The 15,403-nt window shown below is 43.3% G+C and overlaps 1 protein-coding gene across 2 annotated transcripts in view; it reads left to right on the top strand.

Annotated features, from left to right (window-relative positions):
- Positions 1 to 6,486: 6,486 nt before the first annotated feature.
- spata20 (spermatogenesis associated 20) overlaps positions 6,487 to 15,403 on the top strand; it is a 356,120-nt gene continuing 347,203 nt past the window's right edge. The window contains exon 1 of one of the 2 annotated variants that reach the window (XM_072558226.1): positions 6,487 to 6,621. In XM_072558226.1, coding sequence (XP_072414327.1) covers positions 6,488 to 6,621 — 134 coding nt within the window. In that variant the 5' untranslated portion in view covers position 6,487. Of the gene's footprint in view, positions 6,622 to 6,866; positions 6,931 to 15,403 lie in introns of those variants that run through there. The other variant, XM_072558227.1, reaches the window with a different exon arrangement.

The following is a 15,403-nucleotide window of genomic DNA, read 5'->3' on the forward strand; positions in this document are numbered from 1 at the left end:
AGGGAACCACAGGCTTGCCAAGCTTCACATAATCCAAAAAAAGGTACAAGGCTTGAACAAATTCCTTTTGTTTGCAGAGACTTGTACACTTGAAAAGATTGTATTACAAAGATGTTGTTGGGATTGGGGAGCACTGCTGGAGGGATCTGTGGATTGATCCCTGGTGTTACTGTCTGTAACACACTGCTCGGCCTTTTGGCTAAGATCAAGTGTCTGTTCTTATCAGGACAGGGGTCGAGTTGCGAGTCATCAGAGCTAGTGGAGATCATCGCTGGATCGTGATTGGACGTTGGAGGATCGTTTGGTTGTGCTGACCTGCTATTGGTGGATCTTCATGCTGGCTTTGGCCTAACGCCAATTCAGGGACCAGCCAACCTCAGAGCTATGGCCTCGACAGCTGCCCGCAGCCCTGGGCAGGGGGTTCGAAACACAGTCCGGGTGACTGAAGAAGGTAGAGGATCGTACACTGGTCGACCGCATCCTGTTTATTAAGAAAGTACTGTTGGGATGCTGTGGGTTCGCTGCAGCGGACGTGTACTGCCTGCAGGATTTCCCTGGGGCAGGCTACTTTGATGTGACCTTCAGAAGTGTGAAGCAGTGTGAGCAGCTCCTGAAGGTCTTCAAGGAGAAGGAAGGGGAGCCGCTGTTTTCCATCTTGTCGGCGACCCCATTGTGTGTGCTTCCTGCACAGAGGAATCGGGTTGTTACAATCCATATGTACAACCCCTATGTCCCAGCGGCTGATGTCCTGACCTTCCTGGGAAGGTACGTCCAAGTTGAGGGAGAAGCCACCGATGTGTTTGACCCCTTTGGGATCTGGACCAGTAAGCGGCAGGTCAGGGTAACTCTGAGGGTCGATGACAATAGGAACATCCTCCACCCACCCTCGAGCTTCGCAATTGGAGGGAGCAGAGGCTACCTGACATATGCAGGGCAGCCGAAAGTGTGCCGAACCTGCGGGAAGTTGGGACATGTGGCGGCGGATTGCAAGGTGACCATCTGCAGGAACTGCAAACAGGAGGGTCACCTGACTAAGGACTGTCAGGAAGCAAAGAGCTGCAACCAGTGCGGAGAGGCGGGCCACATGTACAAGACCTGCCCAAGACGGGGGGGGGTCCCCACTTACACACAGATGGCTAGAGGTGGAAATGTGAGCCGTGGACCCCCAAAGACCAGTAAGGTGCACCCAGACAGCAGGGAAACGGAGTCTGGTGGCACCCAGAAAGAAGAACAGGCTGGAGTGGAGGAGGCGGCAGCCAGCGGAGAGACACAGCAGCTGATCCTAGCTCTAGCTGGGCAGATGGAAGCAGTGGAGGAGGAGGTAATCAAGCAGGCAGAGGAGTGGATACCTATTAAAAACAGGAAGATAAAATCCGGCCCGGCCCCCAAAGCCTCCCAGCAAAGGGGGAAAAGACAGCTACACGAGGGAGGGACGGCCAGCTCTTCGGATGGGGAGGACGGGTGCAAAGAATGTCATCACCACCAGAAGAAGAGACAGAGCGCCGTAGATAAAGAGGAGGGCATTTCCTCCCAACCAGGAAACAACGGACCCCCCAAAGTCCACTCTCCACCCAGTGAGAACCAGGGGATACCCACTGCCCCACAACTACAGACAACTGAGAGCTGTGATCCTCTGACAGTCCCATTGTCAGACACAGAACTGGATGGTGCGGACCCTTGCCTTGGCTCAATGACACCAGAGCGGGTAAATGACCCCAGTGAGGAGCTGGATAGCTATCTCAGCCCAGTGAAGGTCCAGCAGTTCGTGCTTAAGATGGGGATGCAGACAGCTACCCCAGAGACAGGACAGTCACATGGACAACGGTAACCCCATAAACTGCGGGTTAAAGAAGGTTCATTTGCTTTCATATAACAGGGCACCCACTCAGTAGGTGGGTTCTGCTGAAGCCACAGCTAAATACTAAGAGACTGGATGGTTAATAAAGGGAACTGTAAATAGGATAACTGGAAATTCGATTAATTCAATCTGTTCTTTGTAATGTTAAGACATGCAATGTATTTATCTATGAATGACATGACAAATTGTACAAGTGGGCGGCACGGTGGCACAGTGGTTAGCACTGCTGCCTCACAGCGCCAGAGACCTGGGTTCAATTCCCGCCTCAGGCGACTGACTGTGTGGAGTTTGCACGTTCTCCCCGTGTCTGCGTGGGTTTCCTCCGGGTGCTCCGGTTTCCTCCCACTGTCCAAAAATGTGCAGGTCAGGTAAATTGGCCAGGCTAAATTGCCCGTAGTGTTAGGCAGGGAGTAAATGTAGGGGTATGGGTGGGTTGCGCTTCGGCGGGGCGGTGTGGACTTGTTGGGCCGAAGGGCCTGTTTCCACACTGTAAGTAATCTAATCTAATCTAATTTATTTCGATGAATAAAGTATATTTTGGAAAAAAAAAGAGATCATTGGTATATAGTATTGAAGCAGTGGCATGATTTTCAGGGCAATTAATGCTCTTTGATGCAAGCATGCCACTGGAAATTAATCAAGAATTTGGAGCCAGAGCCCAGCTTGCAGGACTCAGCCCTACACTATCTCACTCAAGAAATGGAATACTACCATTGAATTTTGCAAGAAACGGTGATATGTGTCCCAAGCAAATGGGATCTGGCAATAAGGTAAGGCCTCACAGAGGGTCTTTTTGGCTATGATCCACAAACGTTAACTACAGATAGTGTCCAACTTGATGTATTTTAGTGTAGTAAAACTGATTAGAGTCATAGAGTCAAAAAGCAGGGGAACAGGCCTGTTAGTCCAACTCGTCCATGCTGACCAGGTTTCCCAAACCAAACTAGTCACATTTGCCTGAACTTGGCCCATATCCCTCTACACCATTCCTATTCATGTACCTGTCCAAATATCTTTTAAATGATGTAACTATACCTGCATCTACCACTTCCTCTGGCAGTTCATTCCACAAACGAACCACCCTCCATGTGAAAAGGTTGCCCCTCAGGTCCCTTTTAAATCTTGCCCCTCTCACCTTAAACCTATACCCTCCAGCTTTAGACTCCGCCCTTACCCTAGGCTATTCACCCTATCCATGGCCCTCATGATTTATGAACCTCAATAACATCACTCCCTGAGCTCTGATGCTTCAGGGAAAAAAAAAGCCACAGGCTATTCAGCCCCTCTCTATTGTTCAAACCCTCCAATCCCAGCAACATTTTTGTAATATAATCTTTTCAAGTGTACAAGTATCTGCAAACAAAAGGAATTTGTTCATGCCTTGTACCTTTTTTTGGATTATGTGAAGCTTGGCAAGCCTGTGGTTCCCTGCTGCTTTCTCCACGGCACTGCCTTAGTCAAAAAAAATAGTAAATGTGCTGATCAATCAGCACGCTTTTCACGTGAATTGTGATTATTTGAAATTTGATGTTCCTGTGTTTATCCTGACAAATAGAAGATAAAACGTTTCAGCAAACATGCCTCTGTTCACGCTATTCAAGTCCTGTACTACTAAGCAACTTGGATAGTGGTTGATGAAGTTCAGTTACAGTTTTTCTGCCAATCTTTTTCAGTCTATCATGCTGAGCTCTGTTCTTTCCCCATTGAAGTCAGCTCTCCCTCAGTTAATTATTCTTATATTCTTATGCTGGATTGATTAGTATCCTTCACTATCCTCACCCTACACCTTATGATATAATGATGACTGTCCCCTAAATTTCTCCTCACTGATGGTTGACTTACTTGGCCCATCTTATTTCCAAGAATCTGGTTCGACAGTGCATCCTTTCTTGTTGAAGGGGGCACACAAGGCTGCAAAAACTCTCCTAAAAACCATCAAGGAAACTTTGCCCTTCTCTGTCCTGTGTGTTACCACTGGCCTAGGGTACTCCTGGGTAGCTAAAATCACCCATTATAATGACTTTATAATGTTGACATTTCTTTGCAGATTTGTCCCTCCAAATCCTCCTCACTGGTTGGTGATCAATACTGAGCAGTGTAGTTGTACTCTTTTTTTTTCCTTAGCACTAGCTAAATAGATTTAGTTCTTGAATCCTTTTTCACCAGCACTGCAATAAACAAGTCCATGCAGTGGGCTATGGAGGGGTAATCTCTGCTGACTGCCTGCACCTCTTCCACAGCTGCGTTCGTGCCTGGGTATCCTTGAAGAAGGAGCATGGGGTGTCCATCAATGCTTTTGGTGCCTTTAGAGAGAGGTGGGTGCCACTGGGTATAGAGTGTTTTATTTCTCCCTCCAGCTCCATTAGTCCTTTCTTCCCCCTTACCTTTGATGGAGTTTGCTTGTAAATATTTAATTGGCTGCAAAATAAAAATGACTGCACAAAGGTGAGTGGCAGATCAGAATATAAAGAACTACAGAGAATGACAGGAAGATTAATTAGGAGGAAGAAATTGGAGTAAATCAAATCCTTGTTAGCCGCAGAGGATAACACAAAAACACAGAAAACATTATAATACAAATCCCCTATCTACCGCAAAGGATCATGCAATCCATCAGGACCTGTCAATTAGAGGTAAAAGGAATCAGATCTGGGACTGATCTTGAATAAGTGAATGTGTATGACAAGGAGTGAGTGTATGAGAGAACAGTACTTTGGAATGTAAAACATGGCTGACAAGAATTTGTGCGGGTATTTCAAAAGAGTAAGTAATGTGATTGTTCATCCTCTAGAGACTGAGATAATAGACAATAAGGAAATAGCAGATGAAATGAACAAACAGAGCCATAAAGTTGTACAGCACGGAAACAGACCTTTCGGTCCAACTTGTCCATGCCAACCAGATATCCTAAATTAATCTAGTCCTATTTGCCAGCATTTGGCCCATATCCCTCTAAATCCTTCCTATTCATGTATCCATCCAGATGCCTTTTAAATGTTGAAATTGGACCAGCCTCCACCACTTCTGGCAGTTTGTTCTATACATGCACCAATGTCTGTGTGAAAAAAGTTGCCCCTTAGGTCCCTTTAAATCTTGCTCTTTTGCCTTAAACCTCTGCCCTTTAGTTCTGGACTTTCCTACCCAGGGAAAAAGACCTTGGCTATGCCCTGTCCATGCCCCTCATGATTTTATTAACCTCTATAAGGTCACACCTCAACCTCCAACGCTTCAAGGAAAATAGCCCTGGCTTATTCAGTCTCTCCCTATAGCTCAAACCCTCCTAACCCAGCAATATTCTTGTAAATCTTTTCTGCATCCTTACAAGTTCAATAACATCTTTCCTATAGCAAGGAAACCAGAATTGAACACAGTATTCCAAAAATGGCCTAACTAATGTCTGGTACAGCAGCAACATGACATCTCAATTCCTATACTCCATGGCCTGACTGATAAAGGCAAGCAAACCAAAGACCTTCTTCACTGTCCTGTCTACCTGTGGCTCCACCTTCAAGCTACAATGAACCTGCACCCTGAGGTTTCTTTGTTTGGCAACATTCTTTAGGATCCTAACCATTAAGTGTATAAGTCCTACCCTGATTGGCCTTATCAAAATGCAACACCTCACATTTATTTAAATTAAACTATACTACTAAATTAAACAGTGTGAACAAAGTTCATATTTTGAGTCCAACATAACTGTGTTTCTATCTCTGCTTGGTGCCGGTCTTGCTGAGCTTCTACACTCTGTTTTTGTTTCAGATTTCCAGCATAACTACAGTACTTTGCTTCTAGGTAGATTCTTGTTAGGCAAAGGAAGGGGAATTGGCTGCATTCCCTACAATTCTTCCTGCCACTGCAGAGACCTCTGTTGGTCAGTTTGTGGAACCAGCTTCTGGAACTGAAGTCAATGTGCCACCAAGCAACTATATCACCGAGGGGCACGTGGAATTCCAAACACTAACTGAGCAGCCATGATTTTATTGAATGGTGGAGCAAGATTGAGGAGCCAACCTAATCTGTATAGCTATCTCCAGATGTTTGTTCACTCTACCAGAAGCCAACTGCCTTAAACAACAAAAAACTGAAAGAACTGCAGATGCTGGAAACCTGAAACAAAGTCAGAGATTGCTGAAAAATCTCAGCAGGTCTGGCAGCAACCGTGGAGAGAAGTCAGGTTTCGGTCTAGTGATCCTTCTTCAGAAATGCCAACTCTGATTTCTCTCCACAGATGCTGCCAGACCTGCTGAGATTTTCCAGCAATTTCTGTTTTTGTGCTTTATACAATAGATGGTTTCTAATGATGCCCTTCCCCACAAAGTAAGAATAGTTACTGATAAATCCAGTAAGCAATTGAATGGCCGCAAACTGAAATACCAAAGAACTCAGATGCTGAAAATCAAAAACCAAAACAGAATTTGCTGGAAAATTCAAAAGGTCTGGCAGCATTTGTGCAGAGAAAGCATTTGGGGTCCACAGGTGCTGCCAGACCTACTGAGTTTTCCCAGCAATTTCTGTAACTGAATGACCCTCACTGCCCAACAGTGTGGTGAACATGGAGCATGTGATGTCTGAGGCTGTCGTGGTGAAAATGATCCTCCGGCCGCTAGGGGCGCGGCGGCAGGCGCCACGATGCGAATGCGGGTGATGCTGCAGTGCCTGGGTAGCGGGAGGCGTCTATCTCTGTGCCTCGGCCGGGCGGTGGCAGCGACCTCGGCCTGGGTTAGTGCGGGGGACGGCTTGGCGAGAGCGGCCACATCGAGCAGGTAAAGTGAGCGCCAGGGGAGAGTCAGCGTCCCCTCAGGCGCCGTGGTAAATATTCGAAGAGTGGGCGAAAGGCTTTGCAAGTTGAGCTCGGTTTTCGACCCGCAGTGCTGGTGCGCGGAATGCCGGGAATTGTAGTCTCCACAGGTTCCGTTCTCGGTCGTCATTGCCAAGGGGACCAGCAGAGCGGACTACAACTCCCGAGGAGTCTTGCGCCTAGGTCACGCCCCCCCTCCCACTGTTTACTCACACACTCACCTTGACAGGTGGGTTTGATGCAGCATTTGCTCTGGAGCAGAGGGGCTCATCAGGTATTTGATCGCTTGTTTTACTCTAAGTTGTTCGTTTTAAAGCTAATTCTTCGTAAGGTACGAGTCCCGTGATTTGGAATTAATTGGCCACTTTTAGCGTTATAACTTTTTTTCGGTTTCTGTTTCAAAAGTTAGCGAATTTTTTTTTGGCTTGTGCCTCATTCAAAAATGGACACCCTTCTCAGAATAATCCTATTTGGGGTGTTGTTTCCTAACGCTAATGAAAAAAATAATATAAGTTAAGGCACTTAAAATACTATAATCGACAGCTGATTTATTCGGATCGAATTTGCCACTGTTTATGGGCCTGTCACTGAATACCTAGCGAATAAAGTATTTATGGCAAGTTATCATGTCTGGGATTTTCCAAACCACAATTTGTGCTTGGCAGATTTTTTTTTTCCCTTACAGGCCATGTAATAGAAATTGCATTACTGCAAGTGGAAGAGGTTGAACTGTTCAAAACCTTGAGACAGAGTGCAGTATTCAGACTCCGCTTGGTTTGTTTTTATTTATTTGAAATGAGAAGATGCATCATAGAGTCACAGAGATACACAGCGTGGAAACAGATCCTTTGGTCCAACTTGCCCATGCTGGTCAGATATCCTAAAATAATCAGGTCCCATATTTCTCTCAACTCTTCCTATTCATGACCCCATCCAGATTCCATTTAAATGTTGTAATTGTACTAGCCTCCACCACTTCTTCTGGCAGCTCATTCCATACACGCGCTATCCTCTATGTGAAAAAATTATCACCCCTTAGGTCCCTTTTAAATCATTTCCCTCTCGCCTTCAACCTATGCTGCCTAGTTTTGGACTCCGCTACCCTGGGGGAAAGACTGTGACTATTCATCCCATCCATGCTCCTCATGATTTTATCAACTTCTATAAGGCTGCCCCTTAGCATCCAATGCTCCAGAGAAAATAGCCCCAGCCAATCTACTCTCTCCAGCTCAAACCCTCCAACCCTGGCAACGTCCTTATAAATCTTTTCTGAACTGTTCCAAGTTTAATAACATCTTTCCCATAGCAAGGAGACTAGGGTTGAACACAATATATCAAAAGTAGCCTAACCAATGTCCTGTACAGCTGTAACATGACCTCCCTACACCTATACTCAATGCATTGATCAATAAAGGCAAGCAGAACAAGCGCCTCCTCCATTACACCCGTCTCCCTGCAACTCCACTTTTAAAGAACTATGAATTTGCACTCCAAGGTCCCTTTGTTCGGCAGCACATCCTGTACCTTAAGATTAATTGTATAAATCCTGCCCTGATTTGCACTCCCAAAATGTAGCACTTCACATTCATCTAGATTAAACATCATGTGCCACTCCTTGGTCCATTGGCCCATCAGATCAAGGTCTCTATGTATTCTGAGATAACCTTCTTTGCTGTCTGCAACATCACCAATTTTGGTGTCATCTGTAAATTTACTACCATACCTCCTATATTCACAACCAAATCACTTGTATAAATGACAAAATGTGGACTCAGCGCTGATTCCTGTGGCACACCATTGATCATAGGCCTCCAATCCGAAAATTAACCCTCCATCACCATCCACTGTCTCCTGCATTCTTACCAGGTTTGTATCCAATTGGTTAGTTCTCCCTGTCTTCCATGAGATCTAACCTTGTTAACCAGTCTTGTATGCAGATCCTTGTTGGAATCCATATGGACAACGTCCACCACTTGTCCTCATCGTCTTTGTCTAAATAAGGAAGTTAAAAATAATGTATAATTGAAAAAATTACACAAATCTGCAAAGATTATTGTTAGTCAGATTGCAGAAAAACAGAAATGAATGGCAAAAAAACTGAGGTGTAAATAGAGTATGAATTTGATTAGCCAATAATACAAAAACTGGTAGTTGCTACGAGAATTTGAAAGGTGTACCTAAAATTAGTGATGGTCCTCGAGACTGGAGAATTACAATTGGCAGACATGTCGAACAGGTATGTTGTGTTTGCCTTGATTTGATTTTACTGTCGTAAGCACTGAAGTACAAAAGATGCAGGAGTACAGTGAAAAGTGTATAATGTCGCCACATAAGGCATAGTCTTAGATACAAGTGTCTTTCAGAATTGTAAGAACCAAATGGAAAGAAAGAAGAAAGTTAAAAGTTAAACAGTTCATTACAGAGACCTTAGAAAACATCCCAAACACACTTGAAATTCACTTGAATAAGAGGGAGGGACTGAAAACAGCCATCTGCAACAGGGAAAATGATTAGATCCCACTGGTCTCCAGGGCCAGATGGCCTACACTTTAGGATCTTAAAAGAAGTAGCTACTGAACTAGTGAAAACATTGGTTATAATCTTCCAAAATTATTTCAGATATTCTAGGCGGCTTCCAGTGGATTGAAAAGTAGTTAATTCCAAAAAAGAAGGACCAACTAACATTGGTCTTAGGAAAACGAATTCAGTATTATCGAAATTACAGCATGATACTTAGAAAATCACAACATGGTCAGGCAGAGTCACCATAACTTTGTGAAATGGCAATTGAGTAACTCATTTAGTGAGTTTTTTTTGAGGCTGTAACAAGTAAGGTGGGGGCGAAAAGGAGCCTGTACATGTAGATATTTTCTAATCATCCTGGTGACAGATGTGGAACTTGAACCATGGCTTCTTGGTTTAAATTAGGCATTCTACCACTGCAACACAGGAGCCCCCACCTGTAGATGGATACTTGAGTTAGCAAAAAATATTTGATAAGGTGCCACATAAACGATTGCTGCATGAAATAACAGCACATGGTGTAGATAGTAATGTGTTTGCATGAATAATGGGCATTTTATTTAACAGTAAGTGAAGATTAGGAATAAATGGGTCCTTTTCAGGCTGCCAAGTTGTAACTATTTGGGTACATAACAGTAGTCTTGGAATCTCAGCAATTTATAATTTATATTAATGTTTTGGATGAAGTGACTTTAAGCGTCTGAATGTATGGCAGTGAAGCTTACTGCTGAAACCAAGACAAGTGGAATTGTAAGCAGTTAAGAGGATACAGAAAGTCTGTAAAGAGATATAGATAGGTTAAATGAATGGGCATATATTTGGCAGATGGAGTATAATTTGGGAAAGATGAACTTTAGGATGAAAAGGTGTGTACTATTTGAATAGACAGAGACTGTGGTACAGAGTGATCTGGGTTTCCTGAACTATGAGTCACAAAATGTTAGTTTGCAGATACTATTCGGAAGATTAGGAAGACAAATGGATTGTTGCAATTGAATGGAAAGTGAAGTTTTTCACAAGGAGAGATGTCTTCCTACAGTTGTACAGGGCTTTGCTGAGACCAAATCTGAAATAATGTGTGCAGATTTGGTTTAGAAGACCAACTTTAAAAGATGACTTGATCTTGAGTTGGTTTATCCTCCTTGTTGTTTGATTCTGGAATTGTCTATTCCCTAGTTAGCTCTAAACATTTCTATCATTTCATCAGTCTAAACCCTGTTAACCATAACTTTCCTGGGAAGAAAAAACTTGATGCATTTTCACTTCTGTTGATCACCTAGAAGGACAAAGACCGCACGTGCATCGGAAGATGAGTGTAGAAATTTAGCAAAATAAGATATGCTCTTCATAGAACATGTGATCTTAAGGGGACTTGGGGTGGGTATTGGGATAGATATTTCCTCATGTCAAAGAGACCAGAACAAGGTGATAGCGTTTAAGAATAAGAGGTCAGAGATGAGGCAAAACTTTTTCTTATTGAAAGACAAAGCAGACCCGAAGGGCCTACTTCTGATCCCAAGTTCAATGTTCCTAGAAATGTCAACAACTCTGCGGGATAAACATTTCAAAGTGTATTAATTCACAAAATATAAGTGTTAGTGATAAGGCCAATATTAGCATTTATTGCCCATCACTAATTGCTGCAGAGAAGTCAGCGGTGAGCTGACATCATAAACTATGACAAATCATAGGTGTCCTCACACTGCTGTTGAGGAGGGAGTTTTAGGATTTTGATTAATCAACATTGGAGGAACGTCAGCATATTTCTAAGTCAGGATACTGTCAGGACTGGAGGTAATCTTAGAAATTCCTATGTGCATGCAGCCTTGTCATTCCAGGTAGTGGAGGTTGAGGGTTTAGAAGGTGCTGTCAGAGGATGCATGGTGAGTTGCTGCAGTGCATCTTGTGGGTTGGGGTGATTATGGGGATGATGTGCAATGCTGCCACTGCACAGGGTTTTGGAAGGTGTGATTTTTAAGATGGTGGATAGAGCTAACCTAGAGGTTACTTGGTCGTTTGTTGGGGTTTCACAAATCTAGTTGCATCTACACTCATGTAGGAAAATGGAGAGTACTTTATTATGTTAAGCTCCTGAATTCAACCTTGTAGATATTTGAGAGGCTTTGAGAAGTCAGGGAATGAATCATCTGTGGCATAATACTTGTGTTCTGGCATGCTCTTGTAACCACAGCATTTCTGATCACTGATAACCTAAGACTGTTAATGGTGAAGAACGTGATGATGGTTATACCATTTAATACTTGTAAAGCTTGGCTAGATTCTGTCCTGTGGGTGATGATAATTTTTTCACATCTGGGGATTTCCTTTGAAAGCACTAGCTCTTCAAGGGTCTGAATAGGCTTTTCTCTCCTGAGCAAAACTTGAGAGGTTAAGTGCTGTTTTCAGGGAGGTCAGTGTGGCCTCAACCTATCGCCTGTAGCTCCTGCCTCACTCACTGACCCCTACTGTAATATTTTCCTGATGAGAATGGAGCAGGTAGAGAGAATCCGAGTTAATGTTTTGAGGTGAATGTGACCTTTCCTGAGAACATACAAGATTCTTGCAGTCTGGAAAACCTAAGATTTGTAAAAAAAAATTGTTCTGTTTTTGCTGATTAGATCTCATAATGTTTTCATTTTGTTTATTAAGCTACAAGTTTGAAGAATGTTCCAGTACAGAAGGGGGAACATTTGACCTATAGTGCTTGACTATTTGTAAACGCCATCCTGATTTTCCTGATCAACCTGTACGTTTTCCCTTTGTGATTTTTAAAATTCTTCATGGACATTACTGGCAAGGCCAGTGTTTGCTGTCTGTCCCAAATTGGCCTTGAGTTGAAAAGACTGCTGGGCCAATTCAGAGGACAGTGAAGAGATAAAATACTACACAAGAGATAAGGCGAGGTATTACAGTTTACAGAACCAAGGCAGATAGAGTTCAAACTTCGATCAGCCAAGTGAGGGTTCAAGGGGCTGAAAGGCTTTTTCTTTTGTTGCATATCCAGCAAAATTATGATGAGATCCAGGGATCATAATAGTGACTCCATACTCAGTGCACTATTTCAGGAGAAGTATCATCTACTACCATGCAATACTGTATCCTTCAAAACTGGTTTAAATGCATTCCACTGCAAACAGGCAGTTTTGTTTGATTAAAATGAGTAAATTATGTGTTCAGTACAAAACAATACATTGTGCATTTCACTAGTCAAAATGGCATGTAGATAATAAAAATGGCACAAATGTTCTTTCATTTTGTTTTTTCTTTTTCTCTGGGCTACGTCTCCACCTCTCGTTTATCTCTACCGCGACCACAACCACCACCACCCGCCTCCAACCCCGATATCTTCAGCATATAGGATGATTAGATTAGATTCCCTACAGTGTGGAAACAGGCCCTTCGGCCCAACCAGTCCACACAGACCCTCCAAAGAGTAACCCACCCAGACCCATCTCCCTCCGACTAATGCACCTAACACTATGGACAATTTAGCATGGCCGATTCACCTGACCTGCACATCTTTGAATATGTCAACCTTTTCTGAGTGAAAAGCAATTCTGAGAAGGGTCAGTGGACCTGAATAGTTAACTCTGATTTCTCTCCATAGATGCTGCCAGATCTGTTGAGTTTTTCTAGCGAATACTGTTTTTGTTAGGGAGGGTTACAAATTTCGGATTTACCAACAACGTCCACCTAGATTGAATTGAAGAAACATCTATGTGCATAGACAATGAACTTCTTGTCAAGAACCTGCAAAAGCATATGCTGTCCATGTATCATCATTCATCGTGCCTGCAAGATATTTTGCAGCAAAAGGTTGTCTCCATTGTAATCACAGTTGTTTACAGATGATCAATTACTCTGAATGTTACTCGGAATACAAGTGCCACTTTCAGTAAAATATAAAAATTTCTAGTAGCTTGATTGTTTGTATTATTCTGATTTGGTTGAATAGAAGTTGACATGTCTTAGGTTGTAACAAAATAAACCCTTATGACCTGGATCAGATATTTGTAAATTTAAATATTTGTGAACATGTACAAACAAATAGCCATTATGACGTCTTCTAAATTTATTGAAGTAATTTACTTTATAGTGAAGAGAATATATAGAACACAAGTTATCTTCTAATTCACTTAATCCAACAATTTATTTTTAATTTCAATCCCTCCGTAGCCTCACCCCCTCCCCGTCTATAATAAGACTATAAAATATAGAAGGAGAATTAGTCCCTTTGACCCATCAAGTCTGTTCTGCCATTCATTCATAGCAGGTATGTTTCTCAACCCCAATCTCCTACCTTCTCCCTGTAACCTTTGGTCTCCCTTACAAACAAGACCCTATCCATATGTCTTAAGTACATGCAATGAGTTGGCCTTGACAGCCCTCAGTGGCAAATAGTTGCACATTTTCACCACTCTTTGGTGAAATTGCTTTTTATCTCAGTTCTAAAGAGTTGGCCCTTCCTTTTGAAGTTGCATCCTCACATCCTAGTCTCTCCTACTAGTGGAAATACCTTCTCCACGTCCACTCTATCCAGGCTTTTCTATATTCTGTATAAATTCAGTGTGACTTTCCTCCCCCATCCTCTTTAACTTCATCGAGTACAGACCCAGAGTCCTCAACTGTTCCTCTTATGACAAGCCCTTCACCTCTGGGATCATTCTTGTAAACCTCCTCTGGACTCCCTCCATCATCAATCCATCTTTTCTTCTGGGGTGGTCTGGTGACTCAGTGGTTAGCACTGTTGCCTCACAGAGCCAGGGATCCAGGTTCAATTCCCGCCTTGTGCAGCTGTCTGTGTGGGTTTCCTCCGGGTGCTCCTGTTTCCTTCCACAGTCCAAAGATATGTAGGTTAGGTGAATTGGACATGCTAAGTTGTCCGTAGTGTTAGGTGCATTAGTCAGAGGGGAATGGGTCTGGGTGGGTTGATGTTCAGAGAGTTGGCGTGGACTTGTTGGGCCGAAGGGCCTGTTTCCACACTGTAGGGAATCTAATCTACATACAGGGCCCAAAACTGCACACAATATTCCAAATGCAGTTTAACTAGAGCCTTTTACTCTCTCACAATATTTCTCTTCTCTTGTGTCCTAGCTCTCTTGTAATTAATGTTAACATGCATTTGCCTTCCTAAAGGCCAACTGAACCTGCATGATAATCTCGTACTTCCAAATAAACCTGATGGACTGTAACCTGGTGTTGTGTGGTTTTTGACCAGCACCGGAACCTCCACATCATGGCCACCTGACTTGCACATCCTTAAACATGACAGGGCAATTTAGCATAGCCAATCCACTTAACCTGCACAATTTTGGATTATGGGAGGAAACTGGAGCACCTGGAGTTAACCCATGCTGATATGGGGAGAATGTGTAAACTGTACACATTCAGCCACCAAGGCTGGAATTGAACCTGGGTCTTGGCACTGTGAGGTGGCAGTGCTAACAACTGAGCCACTGTGCTACCTTTTGTGCCAGACACGATCTGTGGCTAATGGTAACAAAACCAACAAGAGGGAATAACCTACTTGGTTTTTCAATCTCTAATTGACCTATTGTAGATGTATCTCCACAGTAATGGTAGAAATCACTATCATACAGTGTTTATTGAACCAGAATCCCATCTTCCTATTGAGGGTGCAATGCATCATGCAGTATGGTACTACCACCTTCCTTAGAAGGGATAGAATCCGAACAGATGCAACAACTCAAAACAGGGAAATCATGGGGTTCTTTGGGCCATCAGTAGCAGCAGAATTGTTTTCAACCATAATTTGTAATCTTAGCATATCTCCCACACTATCATTCTATTGGAAGGATGTTGTGAAATTTTGAAAGGGTTCAGAAAAGATGTGCAAGGATGTTGCCAGGGTTGGAGGATTTGAGCTATAGGGAGAGGTTGAATAGGCTAAGGCTGTTTTCCCTGGAGTGACAGAGGCTGAGGGGTGACTTAAAGAGGTTTATAAAATCATGAAGGGCATGGTTAGGATAAATGGACAAAGTCTTTTCCCTGGGGTGGGGTAGTCCAGAACGAGAGGGCATAGGTTTAGGGTGAGAGGGTGAGAAAGGGACCTACGGGGCAACTTTTTCATGCAGAGCGTGGTGTGTGTGTGGAATGAGCTGCCAGAGGAAATGGTGCAGATTGGTACAATTGCAGCATTTGAAAGGCATCTGGATGGGCATATGAATAGGAAGGGTTTAGAGGGATAAGGGCCAAGTGCTGGA

This window comes from Chiloscyllium punctatum, chromosome 39 (genome assembly GCF_047496795.1).
Source record: "Chiloscyllium punctatum isolate Juve2018m chromosome 39, sChiPun1.3, whole genome shotgun sequence".
Lineage (NCBI taxonomy): Eukaryota > Metazoa > Chordata > Chondrichthyes > Orectolobiformes > Hemiscylliidae > Chiloscyllium > Chiloscyllium punctatum.